Raw genomic sequence first — 22945 nt, forward strand, 5'->3', positions numbered from 1 at the left:
TGTGCTAATATCTAAATGCTAAGCAATTAATGGCACTGAACTATAAATGGCCTTGTCTTTGCTCTTGCAGCAAAATCTTATCAAGTAAATGCAATTCTATCACTTCAGTGATTTAACACAAGCTTGGTGAGGTTAATATTCCCTGGCAAATGCAGAGAGTGGCGCTGTTTTAATTAACCTTCTGTGATTTAAATAGTAAAAAACACATGAGAAACCTACAGACCACAATAATACAAACTGGATACACACAGAGGCTCAAGGTCTAGAAGAATTATTCTTTGTCCGTTTTGACCAATTATAAGTATTGCATTGTGCAACTATAGGATCTTGTTTAATTGTAAACAACTTTGTACACTTTAATATAAGAATTGATTAAGCATCAGATTTCGTATTTGTTTGCGTATTATACGTAAGGCATAAAAAAAAAAAAACATTTTTCCAGGCATGAAAAATAAGAACCACCTCAGACCAATTTGTTACTAGTCCTGCTATGGAAGTTATGGTTTCACTTGTTCAACATTTTATGTTGCTGTAGAATATGTGGCAAATGTATTGCAATGTCAACTGCCACTTGAAGAATGTGAGACATGTAAACAAACCCACAAAATGAGACCCTTCTGGCTTCCTCACTCTTGAGAGAATTTTTGAGGTATGCATTTACAACAATCTGTGTTGTGACATTTGAAATGTTGCATTTGGTAAATGCAGCACTATAGTGCCCTACAGAAAAACTGACCAAAATAGTAAACAAGTCTACTTTTATTTAAACATGGCACATCTACCAAAATCTCACAACACTTAAAGGAAACCTACCAGTTATAATGGCAGGGGTAAGCTGTAAGTACCGAGCACCAGCTCAGGGTGAGCTGGTACCGGTACTTACTTTCGTTAGTGTTATAAACTGCGGTATCGCGGTTTTAACACTTTTTAAACTTTAGAGCAGAAGACGCTTTGGCGCTGCGTGCGCACGATCGTGCGCGCGCCTACATAGGAAATAGCGGAGATGTTGCGGGCGCATGGTCGCGCGCAGCGCCGAAGCCCCTACTGCTCTAAAGTTTAAAAAGGGTTAAAACCGCAATACCGCGGTTTATAACACTAACGAAAGTAAGTACCCGCACCAGCTCACCCTGAGCTGGTGCTCGGTACTTACAGCTTACCCCTGCCATTCTAAATGGTAGGTTTCCTTTAAATAAGTTTAATGTAAACCTGGCCAACTTTCGATGTACACATCTATTGTGAATCCAGCCCCACTCCCCGCAGTCTACAAATGTGCCAAATTTATCCAAAAAGGTCATGCTAAATAAAAATGTATCCAACCTTTCTTAAAAACAATTAAAAATGAATCAACACAGAATATCCAGGGTTAGAAAGTTGACATGATGTTTTATTAAAATACTGAATTTGTGGTCTGAAGGAAAATCATCACCATAAGCAGGAATAGATAGATAGATATTTACTTTTGTTGGGAAATAAATAAACCTAAATAGATCATTGTAATTATCTCTGTATCTCACACAAGTTTATACTGGGGTTTTCAGTTTGCCAGTAAAAGAAAACAAAGCATGGGGCATATAGTTGACATCTCCATTAGGGAAGTTACACATGGACACACGAACAGTCCTATGTCACAGACTGACAACACTGCTGGGGGACAGGGTTCTTTGCATTAGGTTGGTGAATGAGACAAGGAGCCCCTAGTTCCCAGATAAAAAAGCATAAGCGACGCTAATTAATTAACCGATTTAAATAACTAAAGACCTCAGGCTGCGTCCACACTTTCTGCTAGCGTAGCATTTCCTAACACAATGCTATAGCATGGGGCTGGGCTCGGCCCATTCGCATATGCGTTTCCAGTGAAACACATGGGATCGGTAACTAGCACCCAGTGTCTTGCATTGTTTAAATGCAAGACACCAGGTGCTGTTTACTGATTACATGCATTTCACTGGAAACACATTTGCAGCCTAAGGGTGAAGACACACATGGCGTTTTTGGGCCGTTTTTACTAAGTGCGTTTTCAGATCGTAAAAAACGCATGCGTTTTTGTCCGTTTTTCATTGCGCAATTTCGGAAAAACGGACAAAAACGCATGCGTTTTCAAAAAACAGATTTTTTAACGCATGCGTTTTTAACGATCTGAAAACGCACTTAGTAAAAACGGCCCAAAAACGGCCCAAAAACGCCATGTGTGTCTTCACCCTAAGGCCTTATTCCCATGGTTCCCTTTGAATTGAGTTTTGAAATGCAATTTAAAGGTGGAGGGAGATGCTTGCCCTGATCCCAGATATGTTTAACCTGAACTAGTTGCCGAGGTAACGAGCATCACTTGGTCTGCAAATAAAGAATGCAAGACACATGTTGCTTATTCCCGTTTCTGCATCTGAGAATGGGCCAAGTTCCACCCGCTTCATTGTGTTTTTTATGGAGATAAAAATTTTAAGCAGTACAGTGTATTATACACTAATAATAATAATCTTTATTTATATAGTGCCAATAAATTACATAGCGCTCTCATACCAGTATCCCCTTGTAGGATCAAAGTATATGTACTGACCAGTAAGTTATTTAGGTTCCCATGATAAATGTTGCATATTTTTATTAGAAAAGAACTTCAGATTCCCTCTTTTTAAGTCTGTGAGTTTGTCTTTTGTATATTATACAGCCATGAGGAAGGACGCATAGTGCGTTTGAAACGCGTTGCTGATGTATATACCTTTTAAACTGTTACGCTGAAAGAGATTCTTTTTGTATTCGAGACCAAGGTCCGTTAATAAAAGCATGAAGTTTTAAACTTTCAAGCATTGATGTCCAAATCCTGTAGCTGGATCCAAGTCTACTAAAAAGCATGCAGCAAATCCTCCTGGTCCAGGAGGGGATTTTCAGCACGGAAAAGACATCTACATGCAACACTCGGTGAGCAGATTTTGTACTTTTTAACTTCAGATTTGCCTTCTTTCTTAAACATAAGATATATGAAACCTAAAACTGTACTATTAAAAAGTTCTATTTTAAAAAGTTAATGTAAGGAATCCCATAACCCTAAATACTAGGTCAACAAAAACGTAATAATTGTCCTAGGCAGTGAACAATGTAACATTATTTCAGTAACAATGAAAACACCTTCTTTAGAAAGTGGTCAAGTGCATCTTTAACCTTACCGAAGTGACGCATCTGTACGATACATGTCAGCTGCGTTTGTATGGAGAGGAAACACAGGCTAAACCCTCTCCATACAAGCTGGGTGTTTACTACATATTGCAGCAAATACCCACCAGTAACACCGGTCAGAGGTGCTAACCCTTTGATCGCCACTGGTAAAAGTCAAAAGCCTGATATAAAAATAAACAATATAAATCATAAACACGATAGGTATCGCCCCGTCCCAAAATGTCCAATCAAAATAGCATAACAGTTATTCTTAGTGATGAATTTGTAATGGAAAATTGCACTAAATATCCAAAATGACATCTTTTTTGCCATTTTGCAAAATATAACAAAATGTTACAAAAAGTGATCAAAGGGTGATTCAGTCTCCAAAATGGTAGCAAAGAAAAGTTAGCTCATCCTACAAAAAAATTACAACTTACAAAGTACACTTAAGTATTCAAAATGTTATTAGAGCCAAAAGAAGACATTTCTTTTTGCACAAAAGGTACCAGACCAAAGAATAAAGCAGATGTGTCATTTGGGGTGCACAGTGAAAAGTGTAAAAAACAAGCCCATAAGAAAATGGCACAAATGTGGCTTGTGAAACACAAAAGCGAAAAAGGGGTCATTAAGGGGTCAAAATGTTAACATGCATTTCAAAGTTATATATGATCCATCAGTGTTATTAACATTATACTAAATTTTATGTCACAGACAGGGAACATTAGAAAGTTTCAAGATAATTAAATAAATGTGCCATGTGTTACTACCTCTCAAAACTTTCTATATCTGCGTAAAAAAAAATAAATAAAAATTAACGTCTTCTAGTAATGGTACCTGCACACAAATGTGGACCTAGTAATAGATCACGATTTCAGTCTCAGTATGATGTTCTTAGATACAAAGTGGTTAAACATGAAAAAAAAAAAAAAACATTTTGAGCATGTCCACATTAAAACCTTGCCACTTTCTCTCCCTTAATAGGCATTGGTCCAATTTTTTCTCTGGTCCCCACCATTAATGAGCAACCAACATCTCTACTGTCAGATGGAGTTGCAGCATAGATGGTCATAGATTTCAGGGTAATTTCATGAACCAATATACAAATGAACCAAAATAAAGATGTAAGTACCTGCCAACGCCCTCCGGTCCCACGCTGCTTTCGCTCCGGTCCGCGCGCCATGTAAAACAAACATGGCCACCGGAGCAGTCCTGGATTCAGCTTCCGGCCAGCCGTGGCCGGCAAGGCCCACCCGTCCCTATTCACAGCACTGTCTATGCGGGCTGGATGGTTGTCGGGTCCGGCCAGAAGCTGAATCAATTACTGCTCTGGTGGCCATGTTTGTTTACATGGCGTGCAGACTGGAGCGACAGCAGAACGCGACACAAGGAGGTCTTCGGGAGATAAGTGCATCTTTAATTTTTTAAGCAGCCCCCTTCCGGCCACCTTCTGTTTTTTTCATAATTCTAGGATAACCCCTCTAAGGAGACAGACCAGCACTGCCCATCTGACAACAGCTAGACAGCTAAAGTTATGCTTGGGAACAGTGGGGGCAAGATAGAAAATTTCAACTGTGCCAAAAGCAATGGGACAGTACCTTAATGACAAGCACAATACTATTATGGCACATCGTTGTTAAGGATGTATGGAGAGATCTCATGGGCCCCTCTCTTCTTACATGGTCAGCAGTCTGATATATAACATGGGCTCCCATGTCCATCATAGAAAAATCTAAATTAGACCCTGCAGTATATTCAAAAAATACTGCACAGTAGATTCACAATATACTGCAATACAGTAGCATAACAGTATATTGTATGATCAAACAGACCCCTAGGGGCCAAGTACCCTGGGGGACTTGGGAAAAAATGGTTAAAAAAAGTTTCCATGAGGTGACTGCCATAATTTCTGATGTATTTGAGACATAATTCATATATTTATCAGTCATTTTACAAGATTCACTAATGAATTTTTGGAATTGCCAGCTCAAACATTAGAATGTATATAAACACATTTTAAGACTTCAGAAAAAAAAATTATAATAAATTATTATTTCATGAATTTTGAACATTTGCTTTTATCTATGTTCTGTTTGATTTGACCACAAAGAACGTCAGTGGAAATAAAAACCACGGTTTAACTGCTTTTAGCCAATCAATACAACAAATACCGTATATACTCGAGTATAAGCCGACCCGAGTATAAGCCAAGACCCCTAATTTTGACACAAAAAACTGGAAAAACCTATTGACTCGAGTATATTTTGAGGGTGGGAAATGCATTGGTCCTGCCAGTCCCCTGTAGTATATAGTCAGCCAGCCCCTGTAGTATATAGCCTGCCATCCCCTTCAAGTATATAGCCCGTCTGCCAGCCCCCTCAAGTATATAGCCCGCCTGCCTGCCCCCTCAAGTATATAGCCCGCCTGCCTGCCCCCTCAAGTATATAGCCCGCCTGCCTGCCCCCTCAAGTATATAGCCCGCCTGCCTGCCCCCTCGAGTATATAGCCTGCCTGCCTACCCCCTCAAGTATATAGTCTGCCTGCCTGCCCCCTCAAGTATGTAGCCCGCCTGCCTGCCCCCTCAAGCATGTAGCCCGCCTGCCTGCCTACCCCCTCAAGTATATAGCCTGCCTGCCCCCTCAAGCATATAGCCTGCCTGCCCCCTCAAGCATATAGCCTGCCTGCCCCCTCAAGCATATAGCCTGCCTGCCCCCTCAAGCATATAGCCTGCCTGCCCCCTCAAGCATATAGCCTGCCTGCCCCCTCAAGCATATAGCCTGCCTGCCCCCTCAAGCATATAGCCTGCCTGCCCCCTCAAGCATATAGCCTGCCTGCCCCCTCAAGCATATAGCCTGCCTGCCTGGCTCCTCAAGTATATAGCCTGCCTGGCTCCTCAAGTATATAGCCTGCCTGCCTGCCTGCCTACCCCCTCGAGTATATAGCCTGCCAGCCCATCCTGGTCCATCGCAGGCACCATGACGTCAGTCGCAAGCTGACATCATAGTGTGTGCCGATGCAGCTGATGTCACGAAGACTGGGACGGACTAGGACCCAATGTCGGAGCCGCGATGGATGCCGGGGAGTGTCAGAAGGTGAGTTTACTTTTTTTTTTTCCTTGACTCGAGTATAAGCCGAGTAAAGGTTTTTCAGCACATTTTTGTGCTGTAAAACTAGGCTTATACTCGAGTATATATGGTAATTTACAAGAAAATCTAGTTAAAAATAATACCAGACATTGATGGTTCCATAAATTTAGAGAGAAAGAGCAGAGGCCTATGGTATAATTTATGCAATCATTAAAAGTTAGCATGGGTGTACCTAAGACACAGAGACAATGGTATGATGCTTGAGTTTGTAGAGTTTGGACTTCCTGTTTTACACAGGCATATTCAGGATGTAAAAAATGGACTGTTTATCAGCTGTATCTCTAGGACTGAACACTAAAGGAGAAATGTATCAAGCTGCCCGTGCCTGTAAAAAAAAAACGGTCTAAAATGCCTTGCACCATATTTATTTAGGGTTTTAGATGACTTTTAGGCGCTTTTCTGACATTTACCAAAAAGGGCCTGCTATCTGAGATAAGGAGTGTAATCTTGCAGTAAAAAGTCTGTGCATCAAAAAATGTATTATTGTAGCGCAGCATACTAGACCAACTGTTAGAAGGCGAGTCCACAGTCTTCAACAGTTCATTCAAGCATCAGAAACATAAAAAATGGTGCAGCAGAAGACGGTTTTAGTTGTTCTCTACAATGGTCTACTGTGTGACACACTGATAAATCTCCCCTTGTGGTGTTAATAATGATGCGGTGAGTGTAATTATTCTTTATTTATGGAATGGTAATCCTGTAGGTAAATGACTTTGCTTCTATGAATTTGGGTCCCAGTGTTAAATCCAGGAAAGATATAAACTATATGATACTTCGCTTCACTTCTGTCATTTGCATTTGTCTGTGTAAATGGGCAATGCAAACAAGTACCAAGTGTTGCCTTTAAAATTGTCTGCCACTTATTTTCAGCCTGTATTGCCAGGAGTAGTATAGTAGAAAAATAAGTACACACCAGAATTATTAAAGCTTTTTAAGAGCTTGTGTCACACTTGCTAAAAGGTAAAACCATTTCTGAACCAAATACTGAAAAAATAGATGACACATTAAATGTAGCTGGCTTGATTTTCCACTTATAGCAGACTAGAACCGAAATGAACAAGAGCTGACAGATGCTACCTCATGTTGTCACAGAGAACTCAAACACCCTGACATTGCATATTAACTCTGACTGAACTTCCTAAAAACCGATCAGCTTGCTCTAGTGAGCCTTCCACTCTCCCAACCGCATATTTTTCTTTAGCAACACAAATGACTGTAAAAAAAGGGAACACATTCACAAATAATTATTGTATAAAGTTCAACATGTGAACATGCAAACTTGTTCACACTGTGAATATCAAGACCAATGTGCGCAAGGCACTTTGAGGTTGATTTGTTGTTGACATCAATATGTTCTCTCCTTTAGTTTCAGTGTCAATAAACTTAACAGTTCCAACCACTAATTATAAAGTATTTGTTTATTAGTCAAAAAAAAAAAAAATTATTCTTTTTTTTTTTTTAAAGAAACGGCCATACTTGTGCATGGTACAGTTGTAAATGCAGACATAGACCATAGTCATAAAAGACCATGTTGCAGAAGGAAAAAATATTACACGTTATATAACATTTGCAACAACCAGATTCCCATGTCTTATAGGCTATATAACATTTGCATTGACACTTGAATAGCGAATGTCAACAATAAGCCATACTCTCTTTACACTGACTTTAACGCCTTATCGACATGTGACATAGTACTTAGTCACATGCCAGCGATCGTGGGTATTAACCCTGTAAATGCCTCTGACAAATCCGCTGGAGGCATTTAAATCCTGTTGGTGCCCCCCGTTACGTCATGGGGGCTGCGATGTGTTGCCATGACAGCCTCGGGTCAGACAGCCTTACGAAAGGTTGTCTGTTGTTAACCAATTCAGTTCAATGTGCAATCTGCACATTGTAATTAATGTTGAGGAAAATCACCATAAACTGCCATACTGTAGTATGACAGTATATGGTAGGATCAATCAGACAACCTAGAGTTAAAGTACCCTAGGGAGTCTGAAAAATAGCAAAAAAACACAAAAAACTAAAAATTCTAAATCAGTTCCCCTTTCCCTAGAAGTCATATAAATAAACAGAAAATCATAAACATGTTAGGTATCTCCATGTCCCAAAATGTCGGATCTATCAAAATATAATAACAGTTATTTGTGGCGTTTAATTCTAACGGAAAAAAAAACATCTAAAGCTGAAAATAACACTTTTTTTTACCATTTTGAAAAATATAAAAAAATCCAATAAAAAGTGACCAATAGGCCATACAGTGCTAAAAATGGTAGCATTGAAAGCATGAAAAGTTGCAAAAAATGACCCCACACACAGCTCCGTACGACAAAGTATGAAAAAGTTATTAGCGCCAGAAGATAAAATGAAAATTTTTTTTTGGTAGCAAACATTATAAAACATTTTTGTGGAAAACGTGATCGCACTGAAACCAAAGAATGAAGTAGACATGTGACTTGTGGTGCACAATGAAAATCGTTAAATCCAAGCCCACAAGAATACATGAGAACTCCTTCAAAATGTATGCGTTTCACAAAGGGTTTTGGCAAGGTTTTTCAGTCTCCCACAGGTGTTGAAACAGCTATGAGGAATCTTCATGGAATTAATGCTTAATCCTCCCTATTAATTAACATGTTACTTATTTCCTAGCTGTTCTGTGAAATTAATAGGAATCACTGACAAAATTGATGTAAGTTAGGGAAAGTAATTTAAGCACTTTGAAGCCACACTGAAATATAGGCAATATAATTTTAAGTGAACATGGCCTAAAAGGACAGAATAGCCATTAAAGCTATATGAGATATAGCAACATAGTAGAGATGGCTGTAAGGCTTGTTGGTTTCTATGTAAAAGAGATACCAGTCTGCACACTACACTTGCACTGGAGGATGTCCCATCATTTCCAATGACTTGCATTTTCATTAAAATTTAAAATAGAAATTGGGGAAGAGAAAGGCAGCTGTTTTGTACTTACCTGCTGGGACTGGTACCGCTGCTGATTCTGCGACAAATACTGACCCTGGGACTGCGGATACGGAGGCTGGGACTGCTGGTTGTAATATGGCTGTTGGCCTTGTTGGCAGTAGCCACTTACACCTTGCTGACCGTACTGAGGCGGCATCTGTTAGAAGAGCCAAGCAAAGTTTACGTGAGTCATGTTAAATGGACTCAAACTACTAAGCCTCATTCAGACTAGAACATTCTGTCAGTGGTATTTTGTAAGGTGTCTGTGTTTCCCGTAATAGCAAATTATTTCAACACACTGCCCTGAATGTACTATTAAATTTTTATTCAGAAATGAATTCTAGAATACAGTTTATAAATACCAGAAGTAGTATTCTTATTGCTAGGCATACACTGTAGTTCTTGTCACAGAACACTTTCCTGCTTGTATTCATATATTGTTGCTGCTCTCAGCAGCTGAATTTTCACACTATGTAAAAGAAAGTGTTAGCACTTGATTTGACACTTTGTAACATACTTTTTAGAGAAGCGTAGAACCGCTTTTAGGCACCTCACAATTTATTGTTAAAAATAGGCTTAATATATAAAACCACAAGGTTGTACACACTAGACTTCTACTGTCATCCAATTTAAAATGAGCATATATAATTGAGTTGATGTCCTATGCCTGACTGGAGAGTATGGATCGATGCATGATTGACAACCACCCAAATAGCATATTGAAACTCAGCAGCATTCAAGCTTTTAACCAATTAGTACAAAAGAAATGTTCTCAAAGGACTCATAAGAGTGGCAGAATGTTAAAAAAGTACAGTTCCAAAAATACCCTTTGTAGTACTTAGTAGCGTTTCCATAAATATGTAACAATACTGGTAGGGCAAGAAAGCGTTTATTCTCTTTTGGCTATGGCCTTGGATGAATAACTGTTCTGTACATCACTTGGGAAAGCCCAGAGCATAAAGCACTAAAATTTAATTAATACAATATCGTCTATGCAGCCATGCACACCAAGAACAACCAACGTGCAGAATTAAATATGGTGGGGAACAGCAAAAATACTAAAACAAGACCTAATTTGTTGGAACTTTTATTTTACATTTTAAAAAATCACTTTCACAAATGCTGAATTGCTGAAAAATCTTAAGGAGAAGGAAAAAAAGAGCAATATTAATCAATAACAAGTTTAAAGGTCGTCTTCCATCAGGCTTTTAGGGCATCTTTAAAGAAAATACCAACAAAATATGAAAGGTGTGGGTCTCATTTCTGGAACTCACAACTAAGGCCAAGTTCACACCAGTGTTCCCTTGGACCCATTATATTATTAATAGCCAGACTCTTTTTTTCTGCTATTCATAATGGATGTGTAACAGAAAGTAACAGAAGCTAAATTGAAGTCTATAACTAAGCAAATGTGAACACAGGACCTTCTGCTCATGTTCACTTTTTAGTTTCTATAACCACCTCCTTAAATGGAGAGAGTGAACTGGGTCTAACTTCAGTTCAGGTGATACAGGTGTGAACTGGGTCTAACTCCAGTTCAGGTGAAATTGCAGCTTTCACGATGCAATCTCATGGACACACTAATGTATAAAATATTTGTTACCTTTTAACCCCTTAACGCTGAAGCCACTTTTCACCTTCCTGACACGGCCCATTTTTTCAAATCTGCCCTGTGTGACTATAAATGGTTAGAACTTTGAAACGCTTTAACATAGCCAAGTGATTTTAAAATTGTTTTCTCGTGAACTAACATTAACCGAATGTCTACTTTATGTGGACATGTTTTTTTATGCATACTCTTATTTTTGTAGGATTTTATGGGCCTTTGAACATTAGGTGCGATTTTTCACATTTTCATAAAAACCGCAAAATCCTGCTATCGAGGGACCTGCTCAGGTTTCAAATCACTTTGAGAGACCTAAATGAAAGTAAAACCCCTTAAATTACCCCATTATAGAAACTACACCCCTCAACGTACATAAAACAACTTTTATGAAGTTTATTTACCCTTTAATTGTTTTACAGGGGTTAAAACAAAATCGGATACAATTTTGAAAGTACATTTTTTTGGGCTAAATTAATGTGTTTTTCAAACAATGTACAAATTCTCAGTGGATAAAATACCAAAATGCTCCACAAAATTTGATACCCAATTCCTCCCGCATATAACAATACCCCATATTTGGTGGTAACCTGCTGTATGGGCACACGCCAGGGCATCAAAGAGAAGCTGCGCCATTCAGAGAAGATTATGCATTGTCACATTTTATTGGCTATACAATCTTTATTTTTTTGGCAATTTGGACATATAAGGGCTTATTTTTTGCGACATGAGATGCACTTTACAAATACTTCATTTTAGTGGGTCATTAGCTTATTGATGAGATTTTATTAACTCTTAAATGTATGGGTGAAAAGAAAATTGTCAATTTTGGTTTCCTTTCTTTTTGTTTTTTTTGGGGGTTGTACACCGTATACTAAAAATACTATATTATCTTTATTCTATACGTCACTACGATTACGGTGATACCTCATTTATATAGTTTTTCATTTATTTTTACAATTTTACTGGAAAAAAAGGAATATAGAGGAAATCTCATTTGTTTTTGCATCGCCATCTTTTCGGGGACATAACTTTAATATTTTTTTGTTGACAGAGCTGGTTTAGGGCTTATTTTTTACGTGTTGAGTTGTCCTTTCAATTGATACCATTTTGGCACACATAACTTTTTTTGATCACTTTTTAGAACATTTTTGTGAAGAGATTTTATGAAAAATTTACATTTTTGGCGAGTTTTTCGGGTTTTTTTTTTTACGGAGTTCACCGAGTGGGCCCAATAATGTTTCTAAGTTATTGTACGGATTGATCCACTGATCAGTTGTTCAAGCTATTCTTCACCTGCGCATGCTCAGTGTGTTACAGCCGGGTCCTGCCAGAAGGCAGGACCCGGCTCACGGAGGAGGATCGTGCAGCCCCGGGCACCGGCAGTCCCGGGGCTGCGATCGGAACCACAGACCCCCCCCAGTAAGCGCCGCGGGGGGGGGTTTGATTCTTGCGAAACGCCCCTAACATGCCGCGGTCAGCGCGACCGCGGCGTGTTAGGGGTTAACACCCGCGATCGGAGAAATCTCCGATCGCGGGTGTTAGAGGCGGGTGTCAGCTATAATATATAGCCAACACCCTCAGCTTCTGGCCCCGGCTCCGTTAAGGAGCCGGGGCCAGAAGCTTGACGTAATAGTACTGCATTTTGCGGGAACGCACCTCCCGCCATGCAGTACTATTACGTCAAATGTCGGGAAGGGGTTAATCAGATTATGACAGCTATAACTTTTTTACTCTTCTATGTACAGAACTGTGTTAAGGGTAAATTTTTTTTGTTTATACCATTCTGAGAAATTCAAATATTTATGCATGGTCAAATGAAAACAAAATAGTAATTTGTCTGTTCCCCTGAATTTAGGAGTAGTAATGCTCAGCCTGCTGTTTCTTTTTCTCAAGATCTGTTGGGTTCCAACCAGTTAATTTCTTCCCTTCATATATAGTAGGGCAGTTGAGCTTGGTATCACATATCAGCCCGATTCGATCAGATAGGCCTGAGGTGACAATTTTTTGTGTTCCAATATCTTTGAAATTATGATATCCCCTGGAAACCTTTGTAACCGTGGGAAAAAAAATTGTATTTCCTAAAATGAAAAATAAACGCTGTATATGCAACACACTTGTCACAATTAATTCTGAAGGTCTGAGAGGCCATGCCTTTCCGGTTGCTAAGTAACAAAGCTATATTTACATTAAAATGTATATTTTAAGCAGACCCCCTCTTATCCAATCTGAAAAAGTAAATATTCAGAAAAAGACCAACATTATCTACCCATTGAATCTTGCTTTCACAGTAACTATTTCAACATGTAGACATTTCTGAAATACTAATAGCCTTCATATTTATGCAGAAATGGTAATGTGTGTGTTTCCCATAGATTATTAGTTTTTAATGAATGTCTGTTGCCATTAAAGCCACAGATATTTTTATATGCAAGAACACCCATATGCTTGAGAAACACACTTCATTCATAGCCTTGTGCCCATATGTTTGGTTTTGATATATCACATTTCAGTAGCAACTCTGCGGTATTATTTTAGGCAGTTAGGATAACACTTAAACCAGTGTTAAATAGACTGTAATACTCTGACAGAACATTAAACATATTTTCATTAATGCCTGAATATGTTGTTTTTGTGCTCATTTTGTTGGCTTCACTTGAGTGACAAATGATTTTTAACAGAGAAAAAAAAAAACAAATGCAGACAATAAACAGATTAAGCACTCTTTAATCCTAAGTGTTTAAAACATCAATATTTTACAACTGTACTTTTTATTCACCAGGTGTTCCAGTGTAAACTTTGTCTGAAATATTGGCAGAGGCAAAAATTATTGGTTGTACTGAAGCTCTTCGAATGCAATAATTTTTATAGTAATTTAAAACCAGGAAATTACCAATATTTGTTGTGGTCCATGGATTTAGAAGTGTTGGTTATTAACCTATAATCCTATGATATTTTTGCATACTTGGTAAAATAAAAGATACTTCCTATATTACTGTCCTCATCTCTCAAAGTTTAACGTGAAAGGGTTTTTTTAAGCTTAAAAACATTGTTCAACTATACCGGTGGATATAATATTAGGGGCAATACCAGAGTGTCAGACCCATTGAAATATAGAAATCGGATATATCCTATGAACTATAATACTGCAGCTCAACTCTCTTTCATTATAAAAAAACAAAAAAAAAAAACAAAGCCTGAGCCATACACAACACAGAGTGACTTTCTTCCCGCTCCGCCGAAATGTGGGGATTATATAGAATTAAGGTGTAAAGATTTGCACCCGTTTTGTTTGATTAACCACACCATGGTGAGAAATTATCACAATGCGCCCTATATGCCAAGAGGCTCCAGCCTCCCCAAGTTTTGTCTCAAAATAACAGATGCAAAAAAACTAAAGAAATAACAAAGATCTTGCTACGGTCAGCAGCTTCAGCCAGATTGGTCATTATATGGTTGTTGGGCCTGTGAAAAATCATAGTGCTAGGGACACAACTATTATGTATTACGATGATGCACAGAGTCCCTTCTTACTCACATAAAAGCAGAGCAGAACTGCTTGATTTAATTAACAAAATTTGAAGAAATATATAATTAATGGAATAAATTAAAACATTCTATTATGTGGTGCAAATGTACCTTTGTTCTGGCTTTGCTTTTTTTTCTTTTTTGGGCCATGTGCAGTTTCATGATTGTTTTGCCCTCTAAGATAACCTCCTTTTAAAAGATTGCCACAGGTAATTTTTCTGCAGTGTTCCCCGAGTTAGTTTTTTTCAAAGTTGCAAATGTTGTCAAATTCCATACCATACCTACTCTTGCTAGGCAAAGGAAGCTAAGAGCTGTTTGCAACTTTTGCAAATTCATTAAAGACCTTAACTCTGTTGTATTAAAATGGAAAAACTCCTAAGACACATCTGACCTGCAGAAAAAAAAAATAACAAACTGTCAGGAGCAAAAAGCCAAACTTAAAGAGGACCTGTAAGGACAGTGGACTAGTAGTTTAGAGTTCCATATAACCCTTTACAAAGTCCTTCCTTGGGTGCTAACCAAAAAAACAAACCTTTATAGTTACCTAGAGATGGGTCCAATGAGACACATCAGACCCATCTTATGTGCTCAATAGATAAAAAAAGGTAGATCAGCACTCACTGAATCCGTTAAAATTGTTGTGCAGTTTTATTCATCCGATAACAGGAACAATACAGGCATATAACAGTCATAAGAAAAAGGATGCCATACACATCTGACGCGTTTCAGACCATCAGGTCCTTAGTCAAAGATAAATCACATTCAAGGAAGTGGAAGACCTTCTTTAACCCCTTACCGACATGTGACGAGCCCTCTCCATAGCCGGTAAGTCTTTGCTGCATATTGCGGGTGTTTTCCTGCAGATCTTCAAAAAGAAGGCGGCGCGTGGGCGCCACCAGCTCCCCGTGACGTCATTGGGGAGCGGCGATCCATTGCCATGGTAGCATCGGGTTTCACGAAGACCCGAAGTTACTTCGGGTTAACCCATTCATTACAATGTGCTATCAGCACATTGTAATGTATGAGTAGTAAAATACACATATACTGCCATACTGTAGTATGGCAGTATATGATAGGATCGTACAGACACCCTAAGGTTAAAGTACCCTAGGGAGTCTGAAAAATAGTAAAAATAAAAATTAAAAAAAAGTTTAAAAAATAAATTATAATAAAAAAACCTAAAAATGCAAATCAACCCCTTTCCCTAGAACTGATATAAATAAACAGTAAAAATCATAAACACATTAGCTATCGCCGCATCCGAAAATGCCCTATCAAAATATGTTAACTGTTTTTCATTGCGTTTAACCCCGTAACGGAAAATCGCGCCAAAGTTGAAAATGGCACTTTTTTGCCATTTTAAAAAAAATTTTAAATTCTATAAAAAGTGATCAAAAGGTCGTACAGTCCTAAAAATAATAACATTGTAAACGTAATCAAAATCTGCAAAAACCAGCACCACCCACAGCTCCACACACCCAAAAAATAAAGTAGACATGTCATTTTGGGCGTACAGTGAAATCCGTAAAATCCAAGCCCACAAGAATACGGCACAAATGCGTTTTTTTTACCAATTTCACTGCATTTGGAATTTTTTTCCCGCTTCCCGGTACACGGCATGGAATATTAAATACCACCATTTTGAAGTGTAATTTGTTACGCAGAAAATAAGCCATCACACAGCTCTGTACATGGAAAAATAAAAAAGTTACAGATTTTTGAATGTGGGGAGTAAAAAATGAAAACGCAAAAACGAAAAAGGGCTGTGGTGGGAAGGGGTTAAGATTGTGCACCTGGTGGAGAGAAATCCTGATTTTTCTACTTGTCTGCCATCTCTTGTGCTCCTCATGCCTGCACAGTACTTCAATGAAGCCAGGGTGTAGTAAGCAGGCTTCACAACGCTACGAAGGCGCGGGGATCACCAAACTAAGGTAGATAAAAACCCTTTTTTAATAGTGGGCACATAGGGGATTGGTAAAGGGTGATTTGGGACACTGACCCACCACTCCATAAGGACCTGTGGGTGGTTTAGTGTCCCAAATCGCCCCCCCCCTCTCCAGGTTTTCTTTAAGATATATGTACCCCTGTGTCTGTTGTGCCTAAAAGACACCATCACAAAAGGATATACCCACATTGCAATGTGGAAGCTGGAAATAGAAAGTTTCTATTAATATTTAAGGGCAAAAATGTGTAATGCAATGAGAATAAATGAGTGACTAATAGAGACTACAGTGTTTTATCAGTCTACCGTAAAGTACTTTTATAAAGGAAAATGTTCAATAAAAAACACAAATATACCTTAAATTGATTCTATAAAATAATTGGCTTCACATGGCCTTAAGTATGGGTGGGATTATTATCATTCCAGAGACTAGGAACAGAAATATACTGAGCTTATGACAAAGGAAACTAATTAGTAAGGCAGGAAATTTTACAACGTGAAGTGAATAGAGCAGAGGTCAAACATAGCACCAAGCAGATAACAGCAGCTATCAGGTCTTATATTAGGCAGTTCCCACAATGGGACATTTTTGGTTTTTCAGCTGTTCAAAATTCTACCTTGTGTTTCCAATTGTAAATTGCATCACAAACTACCAAAACGAATAGGTAACATAATTAGTAATGCAATGAATCAGCAGATGTGGACAGATTTTGCCCAACACAGGCCATTACATCTAAAAAAGAACAGTTGCTTTTCTAATGCCCCATCTAGTACGGTCATGTCACCTCACAACAGTCTGGTGGAATCTTGCCATGAAAATTTCTTTTCCTTTTTTTTTTTTTTTTTTAACAAGCCATTTATTACTGTCGATTCCTCCAAATACTGTATCAGGCTTACTTTAAGCTCACATATGAAAATGGTAAATTATCTATGAAATGGTGCCATCTTTTCACTACTGAAGAAAGTGATAAATTGAATGGCTTTGACCTGACTAGAAAGAAAGGGCAGGCACGCTAAAAGCATTTTAACACAGTGCGCGGGTGTTTTGTCCCCATTTTCAGCTTTGCACAGTCAACGTGAAATTACTGGTTTGCAGCGCTCTTCCCTTTCCTTTTTCAGGGTCTGGAACTCATTTACCTTTTTGCTGCAGGTCATTCCATTAAAGCTAATTTTTGTTAGCCATTCCGCACTGTGTCACTAGCAGTGACAGTTAAAGGTGTCCTCATTTGCCATCAGCTAACAGTGTACAGCGCTAATGTTGGAGTGTATAATTGTAGACTTAGGTTGGAGGCCCCAATTACACACTTTCTTCTAGTTTAAGGTGCCATAGAGGGCACGGTATGCTTGACATGGAAGCGATGAATACAGAATAAATAAAACATGAAACAACTAAAAGCAATGCATATACTTCAGTTAAGACATGCAAAATAAACAAGGCTAGAGAATTACACATACTCGCTGCATATCCATCAGTGAATAAACTAGTAATATTATAGCCGCAATGTTCAACATCTTTTATTTCAGTGATAAATCCCATAAATATGGCAACAATTTCCATTCCGAAAACTGCCATTGAAATCAGTATTACAAAGAAAAGGTTTGTAAACCAATAGGAAAATAAACAGATGACTACTGCTTCAATACAGAATTATAATTATTATTAAATATGAAACAATTGTCTTTGGAGGTAACAGAGAAAACTGCACATTAAAAGTCTCCAAAGGATCTTTTCTGTACTGTAAGGTGAAGGTAACCTAAACTTAAAAGTTATGACCAGTACTAGATTGTTAGAAGATATTCTAAGATACAAAACAGTTTTCAAGTGATATCAGGTCAGCATGGCTCATGTTAGGTCTTTTTGCAATATAATAAAAAATAAAGCTTTATTTATAAAAACTTTAGCACCATCATATACAGCCACGCTGTTGTATGATTTTTCTTTTTACATAATGTAACCATAGAAGACTATAGAAAATCTATTATGTCTCTGTAGAATTTAGAAACCATAACATGGACAACAAAAATTTTTTAGCACCAACTGGCTCAAAATCACCCCCTGGTGGGAGGGAGAATGCACCGCTGCTGTTTCAAGAAAGAAGGGAGGGGTACCCTGGCCTTTTCCCGGAGAGAGACAGATGCCAAAATGGAAATGCCAAAGGGAAATTTTCAGGGAATCTAAAGAGATAACCTCTACTGAGACAGCAATGTCAGCTTTGTAACCTCATGACTGAACATGAGTGGTGAACGCAAGATTAAAAGGAAAGAGCTTTGGGAGTTACAAGAAAGACTGAAAAAGAGAAGACTTGCAAAAGCAACTGTGATTACCATGTGATTAGCAGGCTGCAGAAATGCACGGAGGGCAACTTAGAAGGATGCTTTGAAAAACTACTAACAAATTACATGAAGGAGAATTATGTGAACAACCTGGAATAAGCTTCAGCACATATAACAAAAAATATTTTAAATGTAAGTTCACCAATGACCTTGGATAATTGACAAATTGCAAAAATTAAGAAAAAAATTTAAAAAAAAACTCTCAAAATGTTGAATACTCCCTTTCATCATTGGTGAACAAAAGGGCCATCTTGCACCCTGCTTAGTATTGCAGAGCTGCTTGTCTCCTTAATGTATGCAACTTATTTTAAATAATTGCTAATTTAAAGACCAATCAGGGGCATAACCAAGAGCAGTTCCATGGGGACACAAACCATGTGCTACTTCTTTTCAATACTTATGTTGCACTTTACACATGTAGAACTGGAGTAATGAAATCTTTACTGGCATTCTTTTTCTCAGAAATTGTTACTATACAAAATTCAAGACATATACAATTTATGATAACCATAACATTGTGTAACATTAAGCACAACAACATGTATATTAAAAGGAGTATCGGAAAAATTCAAAAACACCGATGTCAACCATTTTAGCCTACAGTACATGCACACTGAGCTCCCAGTCTTGAATGTCATAGTCTCGTGCATGAGGCGACTACCTGAGAAGCAAGAGTTGGAGCATGTCCTATTCCATTCCGAATAAGCAGCTTGGGCAGACTTTTCAGTAGTCACATCCATTGGCTCCTCAAATTGATCCACTGATGATCCAGACCTGGTAGCGTACCACTATCCCTATTTTTTTTCTCCACCATTATCCTGAATTATATTTTCTGTTGTACATCAGAATGAATCATCCTTAAAGGGGATCTACCACCAGGATGAAATACTGTATGCAAATGAACCTGAGGGGCTGCAGGCTCAATAGGTGTTAATGGAGCTTGGAGACCCTAAGGCTCATTTGCATACAGACTTTTATTCTAGTGGTAGATGTCCTTTAGAAAGGCCACAACTGCTTATGAACTACATTGTATGCCCAATGGAAACCGAAGAGTTGAACTTAGGCTGTGGTGGCAACCCTTTTTTCACAACTACAGCAAGTGACAGGTTCCCATGGAGCTCTATTAACTTAATGACACCCTTCTTCCGGGTAAAAATGTTTTCCCTCGCATCCTCATAAAATCAACATTGTTATCCTACCTGGCATACAGCAAGATCTAGAGCAAGCCAGAGGTGGCATGTCTAACTTCTACTCTTCCCCATACCTTATGCCTCCTCACCATGCAGTACTTCATGTCATGTGACCAGGGTGATGTCATCTATGGTCGTTTAACCCACTAACATTTGCAAAATCTAATATATTTAAATCTGATCACATGAAATCACAGCATGCCTCCATGGAGGCATACATGGGGTACATTTTGCAAATGTTAGTGAGTAAAAGACATTCGATGGCATCACCCTGGTCACATGACATGAAGTGCTGACTGATGTAACAAAACTCTCACTCAACACCCCAACAAGGCACTGTGTGAAACATTTTAAACAGTATTTCCTACCCCTGATAATATGTAATCATAGCTGTTTATGTCTGTAGTTGAATATTGTGAGACGGCCCAGACTAGTAACTGTCAGATGCAATAGTCAGTTGACTATGAATAGTTAAATAGGACAAAGAGCCACCAAGAAAAAAAATCTATTAATATGCATTCTCCAATTCTCTTCTTGTTGCAATGAAAAAAGCAATAAAAAAATAATTGGAAAGCAGCGAACTACAGCTCATCAACTATATCAACTATAAACCTTATGTAAAATAAGTTCGGGCAATCTGTGTTTTGATCATTTTTATTTTAGATAGATAAGTTGACAGATTTATAGTAATATGACTGAATGTAGATCAAACCCAAGGACATATGTTCTAGCTAATGAGAAGTAAGAATGTGTGTGTGCAGGTATACATACAAACAGGAGCATATACGCTGTCTATATATTATTTTGTTCTGTGAAGTGGCTCAGAAGACATACATTACTGTAATATTGATCCAATTTCCTTCTAGTCTTTAATGTACCAGGCCAATACCAGAGATTTACTAACATTTTCTAGATATAAATATTAATTTTTTTTTCTACCAAAACAAAAGCTAAATAATTTTCTAAGCAGATTGATTCATTCTGGTGTTAGGCAGGCTGGCTGTGGGCAGAGCCCTAAGTAAAGTAAGCACCCTTCTATCTACTTAGTGGGAGATGCGACGCTTTCCTAGACACTAGGGAAGCAGATTTATTGGTGAACTTCAGGAAGGACAAAAGGAGAGCAGCTGGCTCTTTAATATGCAATCTAATAAAATGGAAACCGTTACAACATTTTTATTCAGATGCTATTACCCAGCGACAAAGCTGGAATGAATCCTATGAAGGAGAAAGAGAATCAGAGAGGAGGCTTCTAACAGAGAATTAATTTTGATGGCTGAAAGGGCAGATCAGTTTGTTACTTTCTTGAAAACGGACAATCATGTAACACAAGGAGAGAAATCTTATTTTAAATGCATCTCACAACAGTTTCCTTAACTGAATGTGAAGGGTATCACCACTGATAATATTTCCCCACAGGGTACTAAAAACCAATTTACTACTGATCACAATATCTGTAAAATATCAAACAGAAAATATATATATATATATATATATATTAGATAGAATCTTTCTATTGGTCCTGTAGGTATAAAAAATAAAATTAAAAAATAAAAATTAATGGTTGAAATATTTTAATACATTTGATGACTATCCTTAAATAATGCTGTAAGGAAATGTACTATACGGACAGAACCAACAAAATATAGAATGAATGAACTTTAAAATGCATTTCCACAAGAGATTAGTTAATTAAACGTTTCTAAAAGGGTTCTCGAAAAAGTAATAGAATAAATAAAATGCTATATGTATTTTCAATTATTAAAATAAAAACTGTAATGAACGCAAACTGTTTTGATAATAATACTCTCTATTTATATAGCACCATCAAATTCCATAGCTCTTTATAGATTCTGGGGAACATAAACAAATAAAATAAGATATTACAGAGTAACAACAGTCATATAAAACAATACATTTAATCAAGTATTCTCAAAAAAAAAAAGTGTTAGGCACATTATGACACATGGGCACCAGTGCACAGTTAGACCAGATAATAGTATGCCGAACCAGATTTATCAAAAGTATCTTATCCTGATGATAAATCTACCGTAGTTTAAGTCTAGTTTTCTGACGTAAACAGATTGATACATCTGGATTGACTACTCTTCTAGGGAAGGAACAATCGATATATGAAGTACGGAGTTCCTGCGTCCACCGATATACAGCAGAACCAACACTGATCATTATAATCATAACTATGCCATTTCTTCCCATTTTAGACAACGACTACTGTGATCAGTTTTACTTTTATAAACTACACTTGTGATTGGCATCGGTAAAACTACAATTACTTATTTATGAAGATCAAAAAGTAACAGGAGTATGGCCACTGCCAATCTGATCGCCCAACATGGCTTAAAATTTGTATGAAATAGTTATATTTTTAAACATTTCTACTTAGATTTAGTCAGCATCACTGCTCATAAAATATTAACCATAAAAGTATTGACTGTTACTGCTATTAAATTATCAGTTACTGGGTTGAAAGCTCTCTGCAATGCTGCATTATCTTGTGACTCCATCAACCCTCCAATATAGAGATTCCCTCTCCACTTCTCGAGACCTCTGTAGGTTTTGTATTTTGTACTTCCATTTGTTCTAATATTAATATAATGTATGTGAACCCCTTACTAAATGTACAGAACAATGGAATCAATGGTGTTTTATAGATAAGTAACAGAAATAATCTGTCCTTTAGGTGTTGAAGAAAATGTGACAGATGTTGAGGTAATTATTACATGGCAACTTTTGCAGTTTAACATTTTGTAGATTTTTATTTGTTTACCCTTTTGTTTCTAAGAATTTACAGAAGGTTTAAACAGCTCAATCCAAAGTCAAGCAGATAAATATTTTCATGTAAGTGACACTTCATGGCTTGGACCAACAGGACAGGGAAGTAATAAGATCAAATAGATAGCAAACAGCGCAAGCTTTCAAAACCACTGAGATTTTTTTCCAAGGCAGTGCATTTCATGTAATCAAACAAATAGTCCATCAGATTAATCTGATCCTGAACTGTGAACCAGGTCTCTCTTCTCTAAGACTTCATACTGATAACCATTCAGCTATTGTAGTGGCATTATTCTTT

At 37.7% G+C, this 22945-nt stretch overlaps 1 protein-coding gene across 6 annotated transcripts in view; it reads right to left on the bottom strand.

The window, feature by feature from the left end:
- Nucleotides 1-22945, bottom strand: part of ARID1B (AT-rich interaction domain 1B) — a 310106-nt gene that overhangs the window by 240457 nt on the left and 46704 nt on the right. For 5 of the 6 annotated variants that reach the window (XM_072141068.1, XM_072141070.1, XM_072141072.1 and 2 more), the window contains exon 3: nucleotides 9271-9417. The exons of the other annotated variant lie outside the window; for it this stretch is intronic. In XM_072141068.1, coding sequence (XP_071997169.1) covers nucleotides 9271-9417 — 147 coding nt within the window. The remainder of the gene's footprint in view (nucleotides 1-9270; nucleotides 9418-22945) is intronic. 6 annotated transcript variants of the gene reach the window in all.

Source organism: Engystomops pustulosus, chromosome 3 (assembly GCF_040894005.1).
Source record: "Engystomops pustulosus chromosome 3, aEngPut4.maternal, whole genome shotgun sequence".
Classification (NCBI taxonomy): Eukaryota; Metazoa; Chordata; class Amphibia; order Anura; family Leptodactylidae; genus Engystomops; species Engystomops pustulosus.